We start from the raw sequence: 24941 nt of genomic DNA, 5'->3' as shown, positions 1-24941 counted from the left end.
GCGCTGTAAAAAATTTAAAAAACAAAACAAAATAGACACAAACTCATCCAAGATTCCTTCCTTCTCATTTCGCGTTTTAGAATCTCTCGTTGATCGCTATTAATAATAATGATGATGATGATGATGATGATGATGATGATGATAATAATAATAATAATAATAATAATAATAATAATAATAATAATAATAATAATAATAATAATAATAATAATAATAGTACAATTTGTACGCCGCCCCTCTCCGAAGACTCAGGGTGTATTACCAATGCAGGGAACTGGTGGTGATAGGTGGGAATAATAATAGTAATGGTAATAATGATGATGACGATAATAATAATATTTTTTTAAAAAAATCAAGATGTTTTGCAGCCTTTATTTGCAAAGGAAATGAGCACCGCTTTTAATCAGGATTTGGAACATGTGGGCGCCGGATAATGACGTCACTGTCATGGACGCTCCCGAGGAGCCTCCACGTGGTGCAGTTTCCGGGAAGCCTCGGAGTAGAGTTCGGCAGAGGCTGCTTCGATAGAGAGTTTTCCGGATGGTCTAAATGCGTTTTGAGCGGCTTTTAGGTCCGTAAGCGACCTGAAGTACCTTCTGAACGGGTAAAGGAACACGGGGGAGAAGGGTTGTCATCCGATGAGAGGTAGTTAAAAGGATAAGGAAAAAAAGCAGCTACAAACGTGGCGGCGGATAGAGCAATAGAACCGTTTTTCCTTTTCCTGATCATGTTACTAAAGCTGCTTTCCACGTGTCAGGAAGCCGCGTTGTAAAGGCTTCCTCCCTAAAGCACATTTATTTCTACTTAAAATACCGATCTTTTAGAAGCCTCGGGATGGAATTCACACTTAGCCTTACGCACGCCGATCTCGTATACTACTATCCCATCAGTAGGCATTTTCGGAAGTTAGGCTAAGCTAAGGTATTGTAACTGGCTCAAAATCGCCCAGGGAGATTTACACAGGTGACCAAAATGATAGCGGGGGGTTTTGGAGGGGTGGTGGTGGTGGAAATTCTAATTTGATTTGGGACAGTTTAGCTTGAAAACCCTGCTTTATAAATTTATAAAACTCTGCGTGGCATGAAGAAAATGGACAGGGGGGAAAATTGTCTCCCTCTCTGGGACGAGAAAAACCCCTCTAAAACTGATTGGAAGAGGATTAGAATAGGTAAAAAGAAAGGGTTTCTTTACACAATATGTGCAGTACCATGCAATCAGTAACATCCACTAATATGGACAGTTTTAAAAGAAGATTGGATAAGTCTAATGGGGGGGAGGGGAGAGAGAAAGGTTGATTAAAAGCTATCATTTAATTTTTATCACTTTTAAGGAAGCAACAGGAGAGGAAGGATATGCCTCCACCTCCTGCTTCTGAGGACTCCAGAGGCATTTTTTAAAATTATTGTGACAAATGAATCCTGGATTAAAGTAGATCAGTTTCAATTTTTACAATAGAAAAATAGTTCTATTTTTTACAATAGAACTTTGAAGTTGTAAAATATCTAAAGGGTATAGTTATGATTAGTCACCTTAGTCAGGGAAGGATATTGATGTATTCCCAAAAAGCACAGCCTTTAAAAAAAATGTCAAGATACATTTCATTGTTTGCAGTGGCAAGAGTTAGACCTTTACTTTTCAGGTGTTAAGAGATTCTTTTATTCATAACATGTTGTAACTGCAGGCAATCAAGAACACAGCAATCTCAAATGTTAAAAGCCACTTCCTGATGAGGACATTATCAGTGTGGGAGACCTAAATTCAACTCTTCACTCAGCCATGATATTTAATAAATTGTTGGGATAACCATACATACACCTTCTTCTTACAACGATGTTGTGAAAATAAGGTTGGAAGTGGCAGTGCATAATACTGGGTGTTCTGGAGAGAAAAGGCAGAATAAAAATGAAAATGAATAATATATTAAAAATTAAGAAGTTAATGACTGAATATACATATATTAAGTATGATGAGGTTTGGTAAGTTATATAACCACTCATTTTGATTTATGGCTTAGCTCAGTGAAGTTAGCCAATTATGCATTATTCAGTCAACCATAGTTAGGCAAATCATTGCTTGGCATACTGGAGAAATCCTGTCAGTTTTATAGTTTCACCAACCTAAATCATTATTTTATGTAGCTATAAAATTAATATTGTCATACTTGTTATGAATCCCTTTTTAATTTTCACTAATATTTGATTGGTATTTAGTATATTGGTATATTTAAACTGGTATATAAAATCCCTTTTATAAGGGAATACATTCCAAACATATTTCTTCCACTTCTATCTGTGTAATTGATATGCATACTTTAAAAGTTTTCCTTTTCTACTCTGGTTTTTTTAATCTCAGTTCATTGTTTCCCACCAACTTTTTAAATCCTTAGACCAGGGTACAGTTGCCAGTAATTATATAAGTTGTATGTGAATAATGCCTGCAATTAAAAATCTACAACAGAGACCAAAATTGAGGAGATTGCTGTACAGAACAAAATATGCAGAACCAAATGTTCAAAAACAAAGAAGAGAACATAGGCATATGAAGGCCATATTGAGGCCTGTTGAAGTAGGAGTATTCATAGGACAGATTTTTTTTCTTCTTCCTAAGAGAATTATTAACAATAAAGCTCCAGTAGTTATTACATTTTTAAAAAATGGACTTTCAGTACTATTAAAGATAAACTATAATTTCTGCTCATAATGTGTATAGGTACTCCTTGACTTACAACTATTCGTTTAGTGACTGTTACAATTACAACAGCACTGAAAAAAGTAACTTATGACCAGTTTTCACACCTACAATTGTTGCGGCATCCCCATCGTCATGGGGATTCAGACAGGTGGCAACTGCCAAGAATTTATGACAGATGAGGATCCTGGGATCATGTGATTCACTTAACTGCAGTGATTCATTCAACAACTGTGGCATTTACTTCTCCTGTCCTGGGAGAGGAGTTGTCTTTGTGGAAAAAGAAAACATCCTGTGTTAAGTCTGTTTTAGAATTGATACTATGGTTTCTATATTTACCATTTCAAATTGGCAAACAATGTGCCACTGATTTGGAGGCATTCCACCATTAAAATTTGAAACCCACAGTTGCGCAGACAAACAATGTTCTGGGGTTTTATTTATTTATCCGTATATTTCAAATATTTTAATGCCACATTAATTATTCAACTCTAAGTGCCTTTAAGTTTGCACATAGTCCTTCATCTTGTAGATTGCCTAGCCTGCATTAGGATTTATCTGTAGTATGTGTGCCTGCAAGTCAGCGTTGACTCCTAGTTAACTACCTGGGCAAGTCTCTGCAGTTTTCTTGGAAAGGTTTTAGAAGTGGTCTGCCACAGCCTGCTTCTTAGGGCTGAGAGTGAGTGAAGGTCACCCAGCTGATATTGAGCTTAACGTAGGATTAGAACTCAAGATCTCTTGCTGTTTGTTTATTCCTTTCCCACCTTTATTATTTTTACAAATTTTACTCAAGGCGGTGAACATATCCCATTTATCTTCCTCCTCCCCTTTGCCCTACAACAACAGCCCTGTGAGATGGGTTGGACTAAGAAAGAGTGACTGGCCCAAGGTCACCCAGCTGGCTTTCATGGCTAAGGTGGGATTAGAACTCATGGTCTCTGGGTTTCTAGCCTAATGTCTTAATCACTGCACCAAATTGGCTCTAGAATTTGTTGTTGTCATTGTTGCCTTCAAGTCAGTGCTGACTGTTGGGAACTGCCTGGCCTACTTCTTGCATTCTTCTTGGCAAGATTTTTGGGAAATAGTTTGCCATTGCCTCCTTTCTAAGACTAAGAGGGAATGACTAGGCCAAGGTCACCCAACTGGATGGCTTCATGCCTGAGGCAGCACTAGAAATCAATCTCCCAGTTTTCTAGATTGGTGCCTTACATAACATTTAACATCTCTTTAAGCGTTGGCACTAAAGTTAAAAGTAGGGGAAAAAAGACTGTAGTTTGCAATCTTTCTTTTGTCAACCACTTTAAATACAGACTGGCACTTCTATCGGTAGTACTGTAGTGTAGAATTAACCCCTTGCATCCTGGACATAAACTGTTTCAACTCCTACCCTCAAAACAGCGCTATAGAGCACTGCACACCAGAACAACTAGACACAAGAACAGTTTTTTCCTGAACGCCATCACTCTGCTAAACAAATAGTTCCCTCAACACTGTCAAACTAGTTACTAAGTCTGCATTGCTATTACTATTAATCTTCTCATTGTTCCTATCACCTATCTCCTCCCACTTACGACTGCATGACTGTAACTTTGTTGTTGGTACGATTTATATTGATTGTTTCCTAGTATGATTTGCTTATTTGTACCCTATGACTATCATTAAGTGTTGTACCTTATGATTCTTGACGAATGTATCTTTTCTTTATATATACACTAAGAGCATATTCACCAAAGACAAATTCCTTGTGTGTCCAATCATACGTAGCCAATAAAGAATTCTACCTTCTATGCTATACCAAGGGTGCAATGCTCCCAGTTCGGACTGGATCGCGCAATCCGGTAGCAGTGGCAGCGGATGGTTCTGAGAACCAGTAGCAAAAATCCCTATACCCACCCCCCCCCGCCCAGCTGAGCTGCACAATTATCAGAGGCTTTTTTTTAATTTTTAAAAGCATTTTTTCTACAACCTCTTGGGCTAAAAAAGTAAAAAGTTTTTAAAAAAGCCTTTGATGATCATGCGGCTGAGCTGAGGCTTTAAAAGCATTTTTTTACAAGCATTTTTTTAAAAAATGTTTTTTTAAAAAAAAAAAGCCTCTGATGATCAGACAACTCAGCTGGGATCGTCAGAGGCTTTTAAAAGTATTTTTTTACAACCTCTTCAGCCAAAGAGGTTTCAGAAAAAATGGTTTTAAAAGTAAAAAAAAAAAAAAAGTTGGCCACGCCTACCCAGTCACATTACCCTCCCACCAAGCTACGCCCACAGAACTGGTAGTAACAAATTTTACATTTCACCACTGGGCTATACTATATGCAGGCACATATAAATATATTTGAGCTATGCTTTATTTTTTTAGATGAAAATAGTTTTGGATGATGATAGTTCTTTTCTTGTGAGGGAACTAGAGGTTGTCCTTGACTTACAGTAATTTGTTTAGTGACCGTTTGAACTTAAAACGGCACTGAAAAACAATGAGATGACTGTTTTTCACATTTACAATAGTTACAGCATCCCCATGGTCACATGATCAAAATTCAGATGCTTAGCAGTTGACTCATTTATGACGGTTGCAGTGTCCCAGGGTCATGTGATCATCTTTTGCAACCTTCTGACAAGCAAAGTCAATGGGAAAGCCAAATTTACTTACCATTTTATTAACAGTTGCAGTGATTCACTTAACAACTGTGCAAGAACAGTTGCAAAATGGTACAACACTCACTTAACATCTGTCTTGCAAACAATAGAAATTTTGAGCTCAATTGTGGTTGTAAGTCAAGGAATATCTGTACTTGGTTGTACCAGACTACACATCTAATATTCTGTTTTTAATAATGGCTATTGAGATGTCAATGAGAAGCTCAAAAATAGCTTAAAACCATTACGTTTTTACCTGTTCCCAGTATCTGTGTATCTAGAAATTGCAGTTCATGAAGAGGATAACGGTTATTATAAGGCAGGACCATAAGTCAAGAACTGGACATGGCTGCATGTAGAAAATCCTCAGTTAAAACCAAGGTATTTTAAAATAGAGCTGACAAACTCCTCTCTGTACTTGGGTTCACACAGAAATGGAAAAGCTGAAGTTCTCATTGGGAATGCATGCCCAATGGTGAAGAATGATGTGAGGGATTACATGTGAAATATGTAATTTAGAGAAAACAATAATGAACAAGGTGCATCCATGGATTTTTCAACAAGTCAACTTCTAATGTGTATTCAGGTGGCAGTTTCGTACCTAGGCAGGAAAAGAGTCTGAAGGTTGCTAAGGAAATGGGAATCACACTGTATAGTTAACCAGAAAAATTAGTTATTTTTTAAAGCTTGTAAGTTTTAAACAGTCTCCTATTATGGAAACCTAAGATGGGGACTCAAATTTTGCTATTTTTCCAAAATGAACTAGGAGAATGAATATTTGTACTTCAACCTCATCATATTTAGCCCTGCATTTATAATTGAAGACATGAATTGCTTAATTAAGACAAATCATACTGCATAGCTAAGATAGATTTTAATCAAAGCTGCCATCTGTGAATATTTTTCCAGCATCATTGTTCCTTATCTGATCCCAGCATGAGTGCAAGAGTTTCTGAGGACAAAAAAAAACTTATCTGGAGAAAAAAAAAAGGTTCTATGTCTTAAATTCCACTTCCATGTAGAAGGAGAAATCGACTAGATGTTACTAGTGAGTAATTTTAATTCCTTACTTTTTAAACTAATCCTTTAGTAAGGAGCACTCTTAAATGGGAAAGTGTCGTGATTATACAGGGAGATTGCATTTCTTAAGGTAGAAATGCTGGCTGCAACCAACAGTCATATAACTCCAAAACTGAAAAGCAAAAAAAATAAATATCTGTTATAATTAATAATTAATTACTATGAGTATAAGGAGGGTCTCCACATTGATAGGGAGCAGTTTAGCTCACTGGTTTTATCTTAACGTAGTAAATATTCATCTATCCTTGCCATGTTGAGGAATTTCTGACAGATTGAGATGTGGCAGTCTGACAGATAGGCTAAAGACTCTTGAATGAAAATGCCATATTGATGGGGCAGTAATTCAATCATCTTCAGCTGTCTGGCTTGGTTTTATAAACTCCTAGCCTTACTTTCAGTGTTTCTTTTTTCCTTTATTTAAAGGTCCATTATGAAGCCTAAAAGAAACAAGTTTAAAGCATCATCTAAACCGAAACAAAAAGGCATCAAAGTTACAGGGCCATGGAAACCCATTGAGATCGACCCAAATCTCTTTGCAGATGAAGAGCTTGGAGGCATAATATGTTTTGAAGAGCTTACCAATTACAAACTGGTGTCTTCCTTGAAAGAAGGAGAAGAAAAAGCTGCAAAAAGAAAATGTAATGATGACGAGCTTGAAAAAGTATGTCCAGCCACTCCCCCCAAAAAGAGAAAAAAAGGGAAAAAATTAGAACATGGAGAAAGGAAGAAAGAGGAACTTGAAGTAGAGGAAAAAGTAATTGAACAGGATGCCAGTTGCAAAAAAGCCCTTGTTAAGTATGAGCAACATGATTATGAGCCAACGGAGGTGACAAGCCTGGAAAGAAAACCCACAAAGATAAAGAAGAGAAGGAAAAAGAAGAAATGTTCTCCCCAAAATGTTCTTGAACCAACTGGAGCTTCCAAAAAAGCTAATAACTGGGCAGCCAAAGTCTTATCCACAAAATCAGATCACAAAACGGATGTTACTGCGTGGAAGAGCCTCTTTGTTCCTAAGCCTGTCCTTTCGGCATTGAGTGAATTGGGGTTCAGTACACCAACTCCCATCCAAGCACTAACTCTACCATCTGCAATTCGAGATAGCATGGATATCCTTGGTGCTGCTGAAACAGGTATGCCCCCATACCCTAAAACATGGAAATACGAATAGTAAAAATACTGGTTTTGTGTGTACTCGATTCTACTGTTCTAGATTTTGTATTTGCTGAATTGACAAATGCACAGCAAAAGTGTGAAGACTCATTCCTTTTTTGTTTGGGAATGGAGAGTTAACTTTGAAAATATTTGAACAGGGCCTGGAGAAACTAGAGAGGGTGAAATCAGTGGTAAGGACTGCAGTGATTGACTTTATTCATTTCCATCACTGGCAAAATAGGTGTAGTGTGTAACCTTATTGAAATAACTGAATTTAGCCCGCAGAAGAAAATTTGGGTTGCTTGGGAACAATGCAAGGTAGTTTCTCTAATGTGCTTCATTATTGATCAAAAGGAAGTTTCTAAAATTCTGGAAATAATTGCCAATCAGTACAAACTAATCAAACTGATACTATTCTATTTCCTGCTGTGACTGATTAGTTGTCTAAGGACTTAAGTGAAATTAATATAGTCTCCTTTCATTCATGCTGCCTTTCACAGCCTAGGGACCTACAGCGTGGAGCTTGCTTTAAAAAAAAAAAAGATTGTTCATTTAAATCTTTTTAACCTTGATAGAATAGTTGAATGGCCATTATTCAACAAATGACATGTACTTTATTAATGTATTTAATGAATTAAATATTAGTTTACATCCTGTTATTTTCCTAGCTTCATCTACTTTTTGAGCACAGCCCTGAAAACATGGCATCTCACAGACTGGTCATTGGCCACTCAAAAGTAGACCCTTCCTTTTATAATATCTTCAATAACTAAAAAGATCAGAAAGATCCCTTGGGTGAATTGTGTAGTAGCAATTGTGGTTCAGAGGGACAATTTATGGCATAACATTGACTTCCCGTATGTCCTAACATTGGTGTTTTTGTGCATTTTAGGGAGTGGAAAGACTCTTGCTTTTGCCATTCCAATGATCCATTCCATTCTACAGTGGTACAGCTCAAAAAACACGACAAGCAGCATGTTTGAAGAAACAGCGGACAGTGAAGATGAAATGGCAAAGCAGCACACAAGTGAAGAAACAAGACTAAATTCAGATATGGATGAAACTAATGCTTCTGCAGATGATAATGAGTCTGTGGCAATAAACTCCATGGAGTTGTTGCAGGATTCAGAATTTGATGTGGGCTCCCCAAAACAGAATTCTTTTAAAGATAATCCTCTTCTGGGATTGGTCTTGACCCCTACAAGGGAACTGGCTGTCCAAGTAAAGCATCATATTGATGCAGTGGCCAAGTTCACAGGTACGTCTTTTCCCAGGGTTGCATTGTGCATTGTGTAAGAATATTGCTTCAGGTTTCCTATCCTAATATTTAATTTTTCTGCAGAACTTTTTTCCCTTCCCTCCAGGGAAAGTATAGAATATGATACGGAATGCAGTTCCAGCTTTCTGAGAGATCTTCTTTGGTTGTTTTTTTAAAAAATTCTAATTTTCATTTTTGCTGTGAACATGCTGGGAATTTGGTCAATTTGCTCTGTTTAGTCTGTAAAAATATAGCAAACTAAAGCTTTCAATACTAGAGCCGAGTTTTTGCTGCCTTGCTAGCTTCTTTTCCTGACCCCGAGTAGCAAAAAAAGCAAAGCCTGTTTAGAACACAGAAGATTATTAATTTATTCATGAATTTATTGAGATATGGATGCAGTCTATATTCTGTGTAAAGCCCATTCACAAGTAATGAAACAGATTAGTTTTTTGTTGTTGCTGCTCTTAAAGACAGAATGTAAAAGAATGGATTTAAATTACAAGAAAGTCCATTTAAATGGCAGGAAGAACTTTCTGGCACTGCAAGCTGCAAGCTCCCAGATGTGGAGTTTTCTCTTTGTGAGGAATTTTAAACGGAAGTTGGATGAGCAGTTATCTGACATAGTTGGGTTTATTTTCTGCATTGACAGGAGTTGGGTTTATATGATTTTTCATTTTAATTCTACCTCTGATTACCTGTAAAGATTTGTTAATAGGTCTTTTTTCTTCTTTTTTCCTATGACAAAGTAGTGTATAGTAGCTTGATCCTTGTTAAATCAGGGAGAAATATAGGTAACTATCATGCTGGGTCAGAGTATTTTTCCAATTAGTCCATAATTGTCTACAAGTCAAAGCACCCTGGCCTACAATTGAGCTATTATCTCCTTGATTTATTTATGAGCAGTATAATTAGAAGTATTTGCAAGGGAATACTAGTGGCAATCCCTATAAATAGTTCTGCCTATTAATGCAGTATCTAAAACCTCTTGTCTTGCTCCATGAAATATTATTATATGTTTTCAATCACATATTCAGAAACATAACAATAAATTGACAGTGCCATATTTTTAAACTCTGATCGATGATGATCTAAATGATTTGAGAGTAGTCACACTTTCTGACAAATAATCTTTTAAACATGCATATCATATTGTATCTTTTTATTGAATGTTTGAATAAGTTAACACAATGATAAATTGAATTTATACATAGATTAACAATCAGCGTAGATTCTGCAAAACTAGATTTGGTCTTCCTCATTTTTACTGAGGATATCAACTTGGACACAATGTTTATTTACTTTTTTATCACACGCATAGGGCTACTGATCTCATAGAAATGACTCAGTGTTGTATACATAGATTTTTTAAAAATTATTGACAACATTCTTCATCAAAGGCTCTTGAATAACTAATGACCATGGGATTAGATGAATTTTTATGAATTGCTAAATGGTTAAAAATAAGGAAGCAAAGAGTAGGGGTAAATAATCAGCTTTGTCAATGGAGGAAGTTAAAAGCTGACTTTCTACAGCCCTATGTAGAGAATTCTATTTTTAAACTTTTTCTTAAAAAGTCATGATTTAGAGGTAAAAAGTGGGCTTATCAAGTTTACACAGCTAAAACCAAAATGTTTTCTAGAAAGATCTGTTTAGAAGATATCAATAGTCAAACTACGGCAAAGGAAATTCAGTTTAAAAGTAAAGTAATATAGATTGGCTCAGAATCCCCTAATTTCAGTTGTATATGTGATGAGAGCTTGATTTTTTTTCATCATGGGGAAGTTAAAGAGCAAAGCGTTTGCAAAAGACAAGGTGACATTCCCAGTGATGTGCCCCATATCCTTCAGACACTGAACTGGCTGCAAGAAAGTTACTTGTCCATCACCCAGTGGCTTCTCACAAAGTAAAGGCCATTATTCCTCTGCTAGAAATATCCTGGAGTTGAATGTAGGATAGCAAGAGCAGTGATTCATACATTTAAATGTTCATTTCTTTGCTTCAGATATTAAAACAGCCATTCTTGTTGGAGGAATGGCTCCTCAAAAGCAGCAAAGGATGCTGAAGAGGAAGCCAGAGATTGTCATCGCAACCCCAGGGCGCCTGTGGGAGCTAATCCAGGAAAAGCAGCCCCATCTTTCCAAACTACGGCAGCTCAGGTATTTACAGGGGTCTCTTCAAGGCTGAAACTCTTGACGTACTTACATATTTCCGGGTCTTAAGAAAATATGGTTTATGCTGAATCGTTGAAACTCTTCCCTGCCCCTGTCAAACTTGTCACGTTAATAATTGAGATGCTTTTTAAAGGAAGTATGAGGTAATATTGCAATCAAACTAGGAGATTGATCTCTGTGATTTCATAGCATTTGTATCATTAACAGCTGCAGAAGTAGGTTTGTGATTTTAAAAATGCTTAATTGTTTTATCCTTGATTATGAAAATTTGCTTTTTCCTTTGTGAATGTTGGGAGAGTTTAGGTTAAATTTTTTCTATTGCTCTGTTGATTTTTAAAAAAAAAAATCCTTCAAGCTTTCTGACATCTTCACAGAGCTATTCTTATTGATTGTAGTAATCAGAAAATTATTCTGAAAAAGCAGCAATCCTTCTGATAAATCAGATCCTAAACTCTGAGCTAATCGCAGCTTAAATTATCCCTGCAAGCACTTGGCTATTCTATGATACTATGATCATATTTAATGTTTTAATGTCTTTCATATTTATGATTTAAATATAATGATTATATTTAAATGATAAACATAAACACTGCCCAGAATAAACTGGCCAGAATTGCTTTTTAGAGTGAGATGGGCAGCACTTAAATTTAATAAACAAATAAATATGCTTGTTAACAGTTCGGTTGCTGCATTGTGCATCCATTGCAACTTCCAATCGCTTTTTAAGAGAAGCCCACACCGGATGCCTTATAGTAATCCATTGGTGGCAATTAAAGTATTGATCTACTCAGAAAGTAATAGCTGATAAGCTAATTTTAATTGTATCAAGGTACACAGTGTTTTTTTATTATTGATCATGCTAGTTGGTTCAGCAATCAGGTTCCTTATTCCTGTCCTTAGGGTCTTAAATATTTTTCTGTCCTGCTATAAACTGTAATTGGAGTTACAATGAGTTGTGCAATGGGTCTGATTGTTGTTTAGCATAATAAATAAACTCAGCTGGTATGGTTTATGGCACAGTACAGTATATTGCATAAATCTAGTCTTAATAGACTTGCTAAACAGCCACGTGGTTCACTTAATGACTGGTAGATTTGCTTAACGACCTTGGGAAACATAAGGTCATAAAATTAGATGTGACTCACTTAATGAATTCATTGTTCAGCAACACAAGTTCTGGACCTAATTGTGGTCATAAGTCAGGGACTACCTGCACATTCCTGTATTATATATCTGTGCTTTTCTAGGACATTCCCTTAACTTGTTGTACATCAACAAAAATTGATAACCCATTTATAATCTGACAGCTGCTGATAGGTGCAAAGAAGATACATATAATCATAAAATCTGATGGGAAGATCCTGTTTTGAGAGTATTTTAAGTAAGTGTGAGCACATAATCAGTGTAACATTGAAAATGTCTTGATGGATCAAGCCAAGGACCTGCTGTAGCTGCTATGGTTAAAAAAAAAAAAAGGCTTTTCTGAATCCTGTTTCATTTCCAGATATCTTGTATAAAAACTTTCAAACTGTCTTGCAATCCATCTGACAGATGCCTGGTGATTGATGAAGCAGACCGGATGGTGGAGAGGGGACATTACTTAGAGCTGTCTCAGTTGCTGGAAATGCTGAGCGACTCACAGTATAACCCAAAACGTCAAACATTTGTCTTCTCTGCCACCCTGACTTTAATCCATCAAGCTCCCACTAGAGTTCTGCAGAAGAAAAATGCTGTCAAAATTGACAGGAAGACCAAGCTGGAAATGTTGATGCAAAAAGTGGGCATCAAGGGAAAGCCCAAAGTGATAGATTTGACCAGAAAAGAGGCAACTGTGGAGACTCTCACAGAGACCAGAATCCATTGTGATACAGAAGAGAAAGATTACTATCTCTATTATTTTCTGCTGCAACATCCAGGCAGAAGCATGGTTTTTGCAAACAGCATAGATTGTATCAAACGACTCACTGCCCTCTTGACCATTATGGACTGCAATCCACTGCCTCTTCATGCAAACATGCACCAGAAGCAAAGGTTAAAAAATCTGGAGAGATTTGCCGAACGGAACAGGTCAGCATCTAATTCTTTTTTTTAGATTTTTATCCCAGCTTTCTTTTCATATACAGCTCAAGGTCATGAACATACCAATATACCTTCTCCTGTTTTCCCCACAACAACTCTATGAGGTAAGTTGGGCTGAGGGAGAATGACTGGCCCAAGTCACACAACTGGTGTTCATGCACAAGACAAATCTAGGACTTACAGTCTCGTGGTTCCTAGGTCAGCACCTTAACCCCTACACCGAAGTGGCTCTCTAAATGTAAACTAAACCAATAATTCAATAAAGAACAGGGTGGATAAAAATCAATGATTTTTTTAAAAAAATAAAAATCAGATTTTTTTGATTTAAATCGGATTTTTTTTATTTTTATCGATTTTAATAAAAAACTTTTGGGGTAAAACTCTATTGTAAGATAGTTTTCTATTTAAGATACATAAATAATTTAGTTTATTCAGCATGAAATGGAGCTTAATTATGTAGCGTGAGGCTGTATATTCTGCAACACTGGGACTATCGGTGAGTCAACAGTGGGTCAAAGGAGTAGCAGAGATGACAGTTGCTCTTTAAAAATTATGATTTAAATCGAGTTGATTTAAATCAAGCCTTTTTACTATTGATTTAAATCATGATTTAAATTGTGATTTAAATCAACTCGATTTAAATCAAATCCACCCTGATAAAGAATAAACAATATAATTATGTATTCTATGCAATATAAATAAATATGTGTGAGTATGCATGCATGAACACACACATGCTAAATTTAGTTTATATGCTTGTTTCTTTGGTAAATATGAATTGTCCAAAATGGATCACTTTTGTGTTAGGTCCAATAAAAGCAAGCATAGAGAGAACAAGAAAGTTCAGGACTTCTGCACAAACAAATGAAGTAAATAGAATAAAAAGAGGATATGAAAATTCAGCTTAGTGTCAAAAGCTGCTAGAATCTCTTTTTCTCGAGAATAACCTTATATTACTTTTTAAAATAATTCTTATTTTTGTTTTAAGAAATGCTGGCTTCATCCATGTCAATAGAATCAGTAGCCAACCTTAGCTGATCAAATTTTGGCTGGGAGATCACCAGGAAATACCCTGGCTGTGGGCTAGAATGGGAAATTGAACACCATCCCAAAAGGAGGCAGCGGCAAAACCTATTTTGTTCTGTTGCTGTGGAAACTACATAAATGTCCCTGTGGAATAACCAGGAATTGTACTTAACTCAACAAAGGCCTTACCTTTCTAAAGCTGTATTTATCTACTACAGTATGAATGAATTATATCCATTAGTCACAATTGACTGATTTATTTGCTTTATTCTGCTGCTTCTATTAAGATAGCAAACTGTTTTAATCTATTGTGTAAACTGACAGAGAATCTTCCTTTCTCATATACTTTGAAATTCATCTTCACAGCCTAGAGTAGTTTCAGTATTAGGAGCTATAGTGTTGAGCCAATAAATTTTAATTTATTCACAAGTATTTTGTTTAGGTAACTTGATAGCAGAATTTGGCTTATTTGTTAAACACAAGACTTCTTGTTCATCTAACAAACCCTCCAGTCCACTATGCTCTAACTTAATCTATTTATCTTCATTGTGACATATTCACAGATTCTATTTTGCTGGGTTAACCCACCTGGCCATCTGGTAGAGTGCGGATGAAAACATTTGTAAAGAGGGTTTTTTTTCCCCCACCCTGTTCTGTTTAATAAACTGCTGCTGTCCTTCTGTAATTTCAGCTGTCCCCTGTTGACAACAGATGTAGCTGCTCGTGGTCTTGATATTCCTTATGTACAGCATGTCATACATTACCAGGTACCAAAACAAAATGTGTATCTCTCCAGCTATTGTTTGCAAGTTATGCTTTATGCAATTTTTAAAAGACCAGGTGGATTTTATGGTCTCTTCGTGAGTTTTAAAATGGCAAAAGGAAGAGAATTTGATGCGTAAGATAGACTATTACTCGACAGAGGAGAAATATACATCTCTGAGAGTTGAGGCATTGTCATGTAGAAAGACAGGCAGTGAAGTTTGATGTTGCTGTCCATAACATTTTCTCTTCAAATACATTTTTTAAAGGTTCAAGCATCTTCAGGTGGTAGACTTAGTCACTTTGTATTCCCTTGCCCCTTCCCATCCATTCTTTTCCATTGCCATAATAGAATAGAATTACAGAGTTGGAAGGGACCTCGGAGGTCTTCTAGTCCAACCCCCCTGCTTAGGCAGGAAACCCTACACCACTTCAGACAAATGGTTATCTAACATCTTCTTAAAAACTTCCAGTGTTGGAGCATTCACAACTTCTGGAGGCAAGTTGTTCCACTGATTAATTGTCAGGAAATTTCTCCTTAGTTTTAAGTTGCTTCTCTCCTCGATTAGGTCCCACCCATTGCTTCTTGTCCTACCCTCAGGTGCTTTGGAGAATAGCTTGACTCCCTCTTCTTTGTGGCAGCCCCTGAGATATTGGAACACTGCTATCATGTCTCCCCTTGTCCTTCTTTTCATTAAACTAGACATACCCAGTTCCTGCAACGGTTCTTCATATGTTTTAACCTCCAGTCCCCTAATCATCTTTGTCACTCTTCTCTGCACTCTTTCTAGAGTCTCAACATCTTTTTTACATCGTGGTGACCAAAACTGAATGCAGTATTCTAAGTGTGGCCTTACCAAGGCATTATAAAGTGATATTAACATTTCACGTGATCTTGATAATAGCTTCCTAACTCTAACCTTCTTCATAAGGAAAGAAGGGCTTCATTATACATAAAATATTCTGTCTCCAAGAAGGAACATTCTGAGGAAGAGTGATCTTTACTAGTCCATCTTAATGTGGCATTCTAGGAGTGGTCCAGCCATTTTCCAGAAACAAGTCTTCCTAAAAAAGAAAATGATCTATGTCATTCTAGTCACTGGTACCAGAGCGTTAACGTCTGTGACTTTTCAGTGGTTACTTAGAATTGTAGAGAAGTTCTAGAGTCAGAAGTTTTGACCTTGCGTGCTCTTTGCATCTCTGTGAATTTATTCCGGCTGTCACATTACAACACTGTAATCCATCCAACCCTGCTAGAAAGGATTGTCTTTTTATATAAGCTTTGTCCTGTCTCTGTGGAACTGTTGCATCTCTTGTGCTGTTCCAGGTTCCTCGTACTTCCGAGCTTTACGTTCACAGAAGTGGCAGGACTGCCAGAGCTGCCAATGAGGGCCTGAGCTTGCTACTGATTGGCCCCCATGACTTGATTAATTTTAAAAAGATTTATAAAACGCTGAAGAAGGACGAAGAGCTTCCTTTCTTTCCAGTTGAGGCAAAATACATGACAGCAATCAAGGTAAAATTTAACTTTATTTCAGAATTAACTATGCTTTTAACTGCATAACTTTTCTTGCTCATGGAGATCTTAAAACAAAAGGTAATTTCAATTTAATTTGGGAACTTAATTGGAGAACCTGTGTATAGGAACAGTTACATAGTTTTGGCGTTTATTTTTGTGAATTCTTCCATGAGGTAACTATGGCCTAAGGCAGTGATGGCTAACCTTTTTGCTGTCGTGTGCCAAAAGCGGGGGGGAGCGCGGCAAGGTCGCCCATGTGTGTGCCCCTGCGCATGCGCCCCCCCCTTTAGCACAGTGGGCCCAGTAGGCCCGTTTTTTGCCCTCCCTAGGCTCCAGAGGCTTTCTAGGAGCCTGGGGAAGGCGAAAACGCCCCCCCCCCCCCCCACTGGAGGCCCTCCGGAGGCCGGAAACAGCCCATTTCCCAACTTCTGGTAGGACTGAAAGGCCCAAAAATCAGATGGCCGGCGCACACATGCGCGCTGGATCTGAGCTATAGCAACGCTCACGTGCCCACTGAAACGGCTCCGTGTGCCACTGTGGCACCCATGCCATAGGTTCACCATAATGGGCCTAAGGCCCTGAATCTGCTCCTAAGGTAATAAGAGAGAATCTGGAACTCAGACCATTGGATTCATTCTTTGTTGTACAAATCTGTTAAAATACTACACCAAAGATGCCTTTGTCTTCTTGGCTCACCCGCCGTCTCATTACACTACAGTTAGTCCTCGACTTAACCACCACAACTGAGCCCAAAATTTCTGTTTCTAAGCAAGGCATTTGTTAAATGAATTGCACCCCATTTTACGACCTTTTTTTGCCATGATTGTTAAGCAAATCACTGCAATTTTTAAATGATTCTTGCAAATGTTAAGTGATTCTTTCATTGACCTTGCTTGTCAGAAGCCTCCATGGAAGGTTCTACATGGTGATCCCATGATCGTGAGACAGTACAACGGTCATGAATACGTGCCAGTTGCCAAGCGCCCAAATTTTGATCACATGACCATGGGGATGCTGCAACAGTTGTAAATGTGAAAAACAGTCATAAGTAACTTTTTTCAGTGCCGTTGTGACTTTGAACAATCACTAAATGAATAGTTATAAGTAGAGGACTACTTCTGCAGACTCATTCAGTTTGTACTCAGTTTCTGGACTAAGATCGTTTTCAGAAATAAATTACTATTCCAAAAATTTCACATTTTATATTGCACATTTGATTAATATTCTTAAGTGAAAAAAAATGTATATTGTCATAGTTACATCTCAATATATCATTGTCAGACCCCTGCCACGATAGTTTAATCTTTCTTTTCTGGAATATTAGTTATCCAACCAATTTTGTATCCTCTGCAAATCTGATAAGCCGTTTCTCCATGTTTTTTTTAAACTAATTAGTAAAAAAGTTGAGGTGGGAAGGTAGCAGCGTTCTGTGCGCCTTTGGCGTTTAGTCATGCTCGCCACATGACCACGGAGACTTCTTTGGACAGTGCTGGCTCTTCAGCTTTGAAAAGGAGATGGGCACCACCCCCTAAAGTCGGGAACAATTAGCACATAGGTGCGAGGGGAACCTGTACCTTTATCTTAAAAAAGTTGAAGAGTAGAGACTATGGGGTTGAATCTTGTGACACCCTACTCAGTGCCTCATTTCAGTTTGATAAGGAACTATTTTTGGACAACCATTCTATTGGACAATCATTCAGACAAATGGTTGTCCAATCTATTCTTAAAAAGTTCCAGGGTTGGAGCAACTTCTGGAGGTAAGTGGTTCCACTGATTAATTGTTTTAACTGTCAGGAAATTTCTCCTTATTTTGAGAAGCAACCTTGAACTAAGGAGAAATTTCCTGACAAAACAATTAATCAGAATATCTTGTTTCTGGTGATTCCAGTTAAGTATTGCAACACATAGTCACTGAAGAGTGATGCTCAGCACAAGTTGATGTAATTATCAAGTAAAAGCTTTCTAAGCTAGAAATCGTCATTGTCTTTCGTTACTCAATCAAGATATAAAGAAGCTTTTTAGTCTATTCTGCATTGATTGGCAGACAGCTTCATTGGGTCTAAATCTCCCTGCTTTTCATATACTTTTACAACTATTACCATTTATCTTTTGAAACAAAAATATAGACGTTCATCCTTCAATGATATTTTATAGGGTTCTGTTATATATGAACTAGCAAAGTGGAATATGGGACAGTCTGGTATATCTTAATTTTACAACTACAGATCTATTATAAGGCATACGATAATGCCTTATATAAGACTGCCTTATAATAGATCTGTAGTTGTAAAATTCAGGTATATCAGACTGTCCCATATTCCACCTTGCTAGTTCTTTCACCCATAATGTAGGTCATTACAGGAACATTTCACACTTATGAATTTTGTAGCATCCCCATGATCATGTGATCAAAATTCAAATGCTTGGCAAACTGGTTCATACTTATGAATGTTGCGGTGTCCCAAGGTCACATGATCACCTTTTGCCACCTTTTGACAAGCAGAATCAATGGGGAAGCCAGATTTACTTAACAACTGTGGCAGGAAAAATTGTAAAATGGGGCAAAACTTACTTATTAACAAATGTTTCACTTAACAACAGAAACGTTGGGCTCAATTGTGCTCGTAAGTCGAGGACTACCTGTACACAATTGGGACCCACAAAGCTAAGCAAGCTACTATGTTACTGGTTTATATAACAGTGCAGAAAAGCTACACATTATGCAAGTTGTGCTGCCTAGCTTTTCCATTCTGCCATTTCAGTCACCTTTACCGGGCTTTAGGATGCTTTTCTCATGTGCCCGATTTCTGTCCCTGTATGATTCACACACGTATATAACCTGATAGCTTAGTTATCCTCTTTCCTTTGTTTCAGGAGCGTGTGAATTTGGCAAGACAGATTGAGAAGATTGAGTATTTCAACAGCCGAGCCAAGCACCAAAACTCATGGCTCCAGCAAGCTGCAGAAGCACTTGAACTTGATCTGGACGATGATGAGCTAACAGGCAAGTAGGAATGAGTGTGCAGGCTGTGGAGGTCTCCAAGTGATGTCTTCTCTCTCAGCCAGGATGCAGTCATAAGGAATGGTCATATGCCCGAAAGTCCTGGTTGCAACATGATATCGTCTCACAAATTATACAAAATCTGTGATATCATTTGCTCCTGTTCTAGGGGGTGCCCATGTGGTTATGGTCTCTCTTTTGATCTAAAATCAATGTACTGTTTGGGGGCAAGGATGAAGTTTTCAGCTGCAGGCTTCATTCTAACTTGGTAAGAGCGATTTAGGTATTCATGAGATGAGCAGCTTTTTGGCGATTGTATCCTGGAGTTAAGATGTTGCAGTTAGTGCAACCATAATTGCAAGTTTTCAGTTAGCCAGGATCCACATTTTCTTTCCCTTTCCATGTTCTTTTAGAAAGAGATTTGGGGTAGGGAAAGCTATGTGCAAATACAATGCCATGCTATTTTAGAACTTAAACTAAAATGTCCATACATTTCCTATCTTAAAATGACAAGAAGTGGCATCACTGCATTTCAGACAGCAGCTCCAGCAATACCAGCAAAATTATTATTGTGACTGAAGGGCAGAAATTGCTCTTATAATGGGGAAATTCTCTTATGATGGGTAGACGACTAATATTGAAATACACAAGACCCTGCTCCCTAATTTAAAACCCCTTCAGAGCACTTAACTCATATCATCAACACTAAAGGAGAATATTTGCAGCTCTGGGTTGAAATGGTTTTTGGTGTTCTCTAAGTTTGGTTGTTTTCTTGCAGATGTTTCATTACCCAATCTAGTTTAGTTAATAAAACATTTGTAAGAAAACAACCAAGCTCAGAGAGCATTAATATCACCAATATTCAATGGCAAAACTACTCATATTCAGTAGTGCAATATTTTATCCTTTTTTCTCCAAACTTAAAGGTGCTAATAGGAGCAGGAGGTTTCTAGGAGGCAAACTACTTCTATTTGTACTGTTAATACAGAGAGAGAGAGAAAAAGAAATGGATGGAAATTATGTTACCAAAATCTAACTTTTCGGTGTATAAGACACATTTTCCCCCTCCCCCAAAAGTGAGTGGAAATGTGTGTGCGTCTTATACAGCAAATGTTGCCAAAGCCCTGCCCAGCCGCCAGCCCCCACCCTTCGGTCTCTGCCTCCCAGCAATTTGCCTCCTTGCAGCAAACCACAAACAGCCTGGTCAGCTTCAGCACAGCCTGATTTAGCAGAAGCAGCTGATTGGTGGTTGGATCAGCCTCCTGGAATACCACCTATCAGCTGTTCCAGGCTGTGGGGATCTCCACCGCCCATTGCCACCGTCTCTGCCCATCACCGCTGCTGTCTATCGCCATCTCCGCGTGCCCCATTTTTGGCCTCCGCACATCCCATTTTCGGCCTCCGTGCACCCTATTTTTGGTCCATTTCTGTCATTCCACTGATACTGCTATTGCCATCAATCTTCTGGAAAGTTGGAAGTCTCTTGCAGCTCTCTTGGAAGCTGAGAGATGCCTCCCCCCCCCCACCAATCTCTCAAACATAATGTTCTGCCTTTTAAGATAGATAGGCAGACTTTGCTCTGGATCCTTCCCAAATGAATAGATGCAAAGGATACATGAATGTTAATACAGTTTATTGACTTGTACAAGTTCATCTGCCAGCACGAGGACCCAGATTGTGGGGGCAATAAACCAACTTTGTATAGAACAACACCACTTGGGGGGGGGGGCAAAAGCCCTAATAAGTAGGTATATACAAAAAAGTATGCAGACTTTTTTTTTTTTTTAATTTGATTTATATGCCGCCCTTCTCCGGAGACTCAGGGCGGCTTACAATGCGTTAAGCAATAGCCTTCATTCTTTTGTATATTTTATACAAAGTCATCTTATTGCCCCCACAAACTGGGTCCTCATTTCACCTACCTTAGAAAGGATGGAAGGCTGAGTCAACCTTGAGCCTTGGAGAGATTCGAACCAGCAGAAATTGCAGGCAGCTGTGTTAATAACAGGGTGCACTAAACCACTGTACTATCAAGGCTCACTTATTGCTATAATGCATTGCTATAATGCATTGTAAACCGCCCTGAGTCTACGGTGGAGGGCGACTTATAAATTGGACTAATAAATAAATAAATAAATCACATCCAACATTGTCTTCTGCGGTTGGCACCAGATCTGAGACACTGTTGTTTTCCAACTCCATTATCAGAGATCTTTGTGAAAGAGAAGTTTGATTGAACCAGAGGCCCTCTCCATGAAAAATATGTGCCCTGCCATTGTACGTATTTTGTCTATCGTATAGTTAAGTGAGGAAAATACTTAGAAGTAACATCGGATACAACTTACTGATTGTTTTAAATAGGAATGGAGAACATTGAAACTGGGATGTCAAATTAGATCATTATACACCTGAGTCCTGAGTCCTGAGTTACAGCCTTGCTAATTTATATGGGTTATATATAACTACAAAGGACATTGTGTGTTTCTACTTGAGGGCTGGGATATTTTTAATCATAAAATAATGACTTCAGTAATGAACTTGGCCTTTTCTTTTTATGTGTTATTCTGGATTTTTTTTTTTTTTTAAATTATAGGAGGCCAGTTCACTGAGCAAGAAGAGAGCGAGAAGCACAGGATGCTGAAGGGGATGAAGAAGCAGCTTAAGCACTTGCTCAGTCAGCCAGTATTTAAAGGTCTTATGAAAACCAAATACCCAACCCAGTCGGGGAAATTAGTTCTATCTGACTACATAGGCCAGCATTCTCAGTCTGCCTTGAGTGCTGTATCAAAAGTACAAGTGAAGAAGGTAAAGAAGAAACAATAATAGACACATGTTAAACAATTGACAGGACATATGAAGATGAAAGATAGAAAATGTTTCTTTCCTCCTTTTGTAGACATGACTTACTCAGAGTTCATTTCATGCACATATCTATCTTGAATAAATGATTATGATAATCTGCTACTGTTATTGCCATATCATCTGGAGATACATAAAACAGGAGTTGGTAATTTTTTCATGCCCTGGGCACCATCGAAAGATCTAGTACAGTATCCCAAGGATATGTATAAACATTCATATAAAAATGCTCAGATCTTCGAAGATTGTGAAAGCTTGAAAGATTTTGGTCTTATCTTTCAAGATCTCGGGCAAGAAGATTGAAATCTCATGAGATATTAGCATACTTGATTGAAGCTTTAGGCATTTTAAAGCACTTAATTGGAAAAATAATGGGACTTATCAGTGCTGAACTAGAGGACTCGCAATTGCCATGTTTTTGATCCTTGGCATAAAGATTTCCACCCACCTGATCAGACAGTTTTGTGTTTAGCACACACAAAAGAAAACATCATTAATTAATAGTATTTACATGTGATACATTTTGATGTAGAAGCAGTAATGATGGTAAACACAAAATATAATCCATCTTTTTCCAGTTTGGTGTCCATCAGTTACATTAGGAAAGACTCTCCCAGAGTTTCAACCCAAAATTGTTGGCCATTCTTAAGGTTGCATTCCAAACATATTTATAGGTTACCATGCCGTGGAAAGCTGGGATAATCTTCCTGTGGATAACCTTCCATCTCTTTCTATGCACTGTTTGTGGAAGGAATATTAAACCTGGATTCTCCAAAGAAGTATACATATACCTTATCAACTATATTAATTAGATATTTTACTTATTAAAGGCAGCCTCATAAACGAAAGTAGTGAAATAAAGCATTTCAGAATATGGGTAAATCTAGAAAATAGTTAGATACTACTACTGTAACAGTAGCAGTAGTACTGTATCTTCTGCACTAGCCCTAGAAATGCAGGGTGAACAAGTTCTTTGGATATGTTGAGGCACAGATTTCCACAAAATACTTTAGGTTTTGTTGTAATGGAGGCGCGATGGCTCAGCAGTTAAAAACACTGAGTTTGTCAGCTGGAAAGCTGACAGCCCAGGTTCGGAAGGTAACAACGTTCTGTGCACCTCAGCCAGGGGTGAAATCCAACTGGTTCTATCCGGCTCGGGCAAACCAGTAGTGGCAGCTGTGGGAGGCTCCGCCCACTCGTGTGGACATCATGATGTTGCTTTTTTGCGACATTTTAAGCCTCTGCATGCGCAGAAGGCTTGTGTAGACAAGTGTGCGTGTGCACATTGGTGAACTGGTAGGAAAGGTAAGTAAATTTCACCCCTGACCTCAGCGTATAATCATTCTGGCCACATGTCTACAAAAATGTCTTTGGACAATGCTGGCTTCCTTGGCTAAGAAATGAAAATGAGCATTGCCTCCTAGAGTAAGACATGACTGGACAGAGGAAACATCAGTAGGTTACATTCCTTTGTAAGGTGCTACAATTCATTTCATGTATATTACATTATATACCATAGCTGTTGCTTTGTGGTATGCCACAGGGCTCAATACTCTGCATTCCTTTTTAACACCAGCATAGAGCTAGGTGAAATTATCCAACACCACCAGATGAGGTATCATCAGTATGCTGATATACTCAACTTTACATTTCCATCCCAGATAACCTAAGTGTTGTGTCTGCTCTTTTGTGGTGCCTGGAGACTGGGTATCGATGTGGGACAACAGGCTTTAGGTAAACTGGTAAAATAGAGTAGCTGTGAATATGTGGAGCCTTAGGATCTGAGGATTTATCATCTTTGGTCCTGGATGGGTTTGCACTACCCCAGGCAGGTGCTGTGCCTGGAGGTCTTACAACTCTACCTAGACTCCTTCCCTCTGGAACATCTTGCCACTGGAGGTGAGATCTGCCTTTGGCCTTCCAGAAGAGTCTTAAAACCTAGCTCTGCCTGTTGGGCCTCAATAGGGGAGCGTTATGCTGGCTGTAGTGGGCTCATTGAGTGTAGAAGAAGAGGCAAAGCTTAGAGGTGGAATGGACTCAGCCTAGAATCACTAGGAGTCTGCAAACACTCCCAAGTCCAGCCCATCTGAGTCTATCTAACGCCAGTTTAGTGCTGTTAGTTAACCAGATTCCTGTATATAAGCCTGAGCAATAAATTTTAACTGGAACTTGATGGTCCTGATTCTTTGTGCCTGACAGTGGGAGACAAAGCCCACCCAACCAGTTCGTGCTGTTCGTTTATAGCTTATATTTATGCTTTTGTAAGCCTCCAAGAGTTATTTTGGGTACTGAGAAGGGCAGTATATAAATTTAATTAAATAAATAATCTGAGTTCTGCTGAAGTAAAAGCAGAAAAGGTATTTGCAGTTTTAATTCGTGCAGAATACCATGTTTTTCAAAGTATAAGACACACCTTTCCCCCCCCCCCTAAAAGGGGGTGAAAATTTAGGTGTGTCTTATACACTGAATGTAGCCCCGCCCACCCACTGCCCCCCCCCACCCTTTGGCCTCTGCCTTGCAGAAGTTACCTCCTTGCAAGCAAACAGCAAGAAAAAACACCTCCTTTCAGCTTCAGCACAGCCTAATTAGCACAAGTTGATTAGATCGGCCTCCCGACTCAGCTGATTTGCTCTCAGCTGTTTTGGGCAGGGCTCTGCTGTTTGCTGCAACAAGGCAAAATTGCTCAGAAGCAGAGATAGGGGGAGATTTATTTTT

General features: G+C 38.2%; 1 protein-coding gene across 6 annotated transcripts; it reads left to right on the top strand.

Moving 5' to 3' along the window:
• Nucleotides 1–493: 493 nt before the first annotated feature.
• Nucleotides 494–22286, top strand: DDX24 (DEAD-box helicase 24). 6 transcript variants are annotated; one of them, XM_070931527.1, is made up of 11 exons: nucleotides 505–604; nucleotides 5586–5700; nucleotides 6229–6367; nucleotides 6823–7529; nucleotides 8444–8809; nucleotides 10812–10965; nucleotides 12532–13047; nucleotides 14777–14852; nucleotides 16175–16363; nucleotides 19241–19370; nucleotides 21961–22286. In XM_070931527.1, the coding sequence occupies exons 4-11, from the start codon at nucleotides 6830–6832 to the stop codon at nucleotides 22188–22190; spliced, it is 2361 nt and encodes a 786-aa protein (XP_070787628.1). In that variant the 5' UTR covers nucleotides 505–604; nucleotides 5586–5700; nucleotides 6229–6367; nucleotides 6823–6829; the 3' UTR covers nucleotides 22191–22286. The 6 variants fall into 6 exon arrangements, with proteins under 6 accessions (XP_070787630.1, XP_070787628.1, XP_070787629.1 ...); XM_070931529.1 differs by lacking the exon at nucleotides 5586–5700 and having other exon boundaries at nucleotides 494–571; XM_070931528.1 differs by lacking the exon at nucleotides 5586–5700.
• The last annotated feature ends 2655 nt before the right edge of the window (nucleotides 22287–24941 follow it).

Source organism: Pituophis catenifer, unplaced genomic scaffold (assembly GCF_029215685.1).
Source record: "Pituophis catenifer annectens isolate HBS135680 unplaced genomic scaffold, rPitCat1.0.hap2 SCAF_1, whole genome shotgun sequence".
Taxonomy (NCBI): Eukaryota; Metazoa; Chordata; class Lepidosauria; order Squamata; family Colubridae; genus Pituophis; species Pituophis catenifer.
Note: the sequence above shows the minus strand (reverse complement) of the source record. Positions and strands in the feature narration are given on the sequence as shown.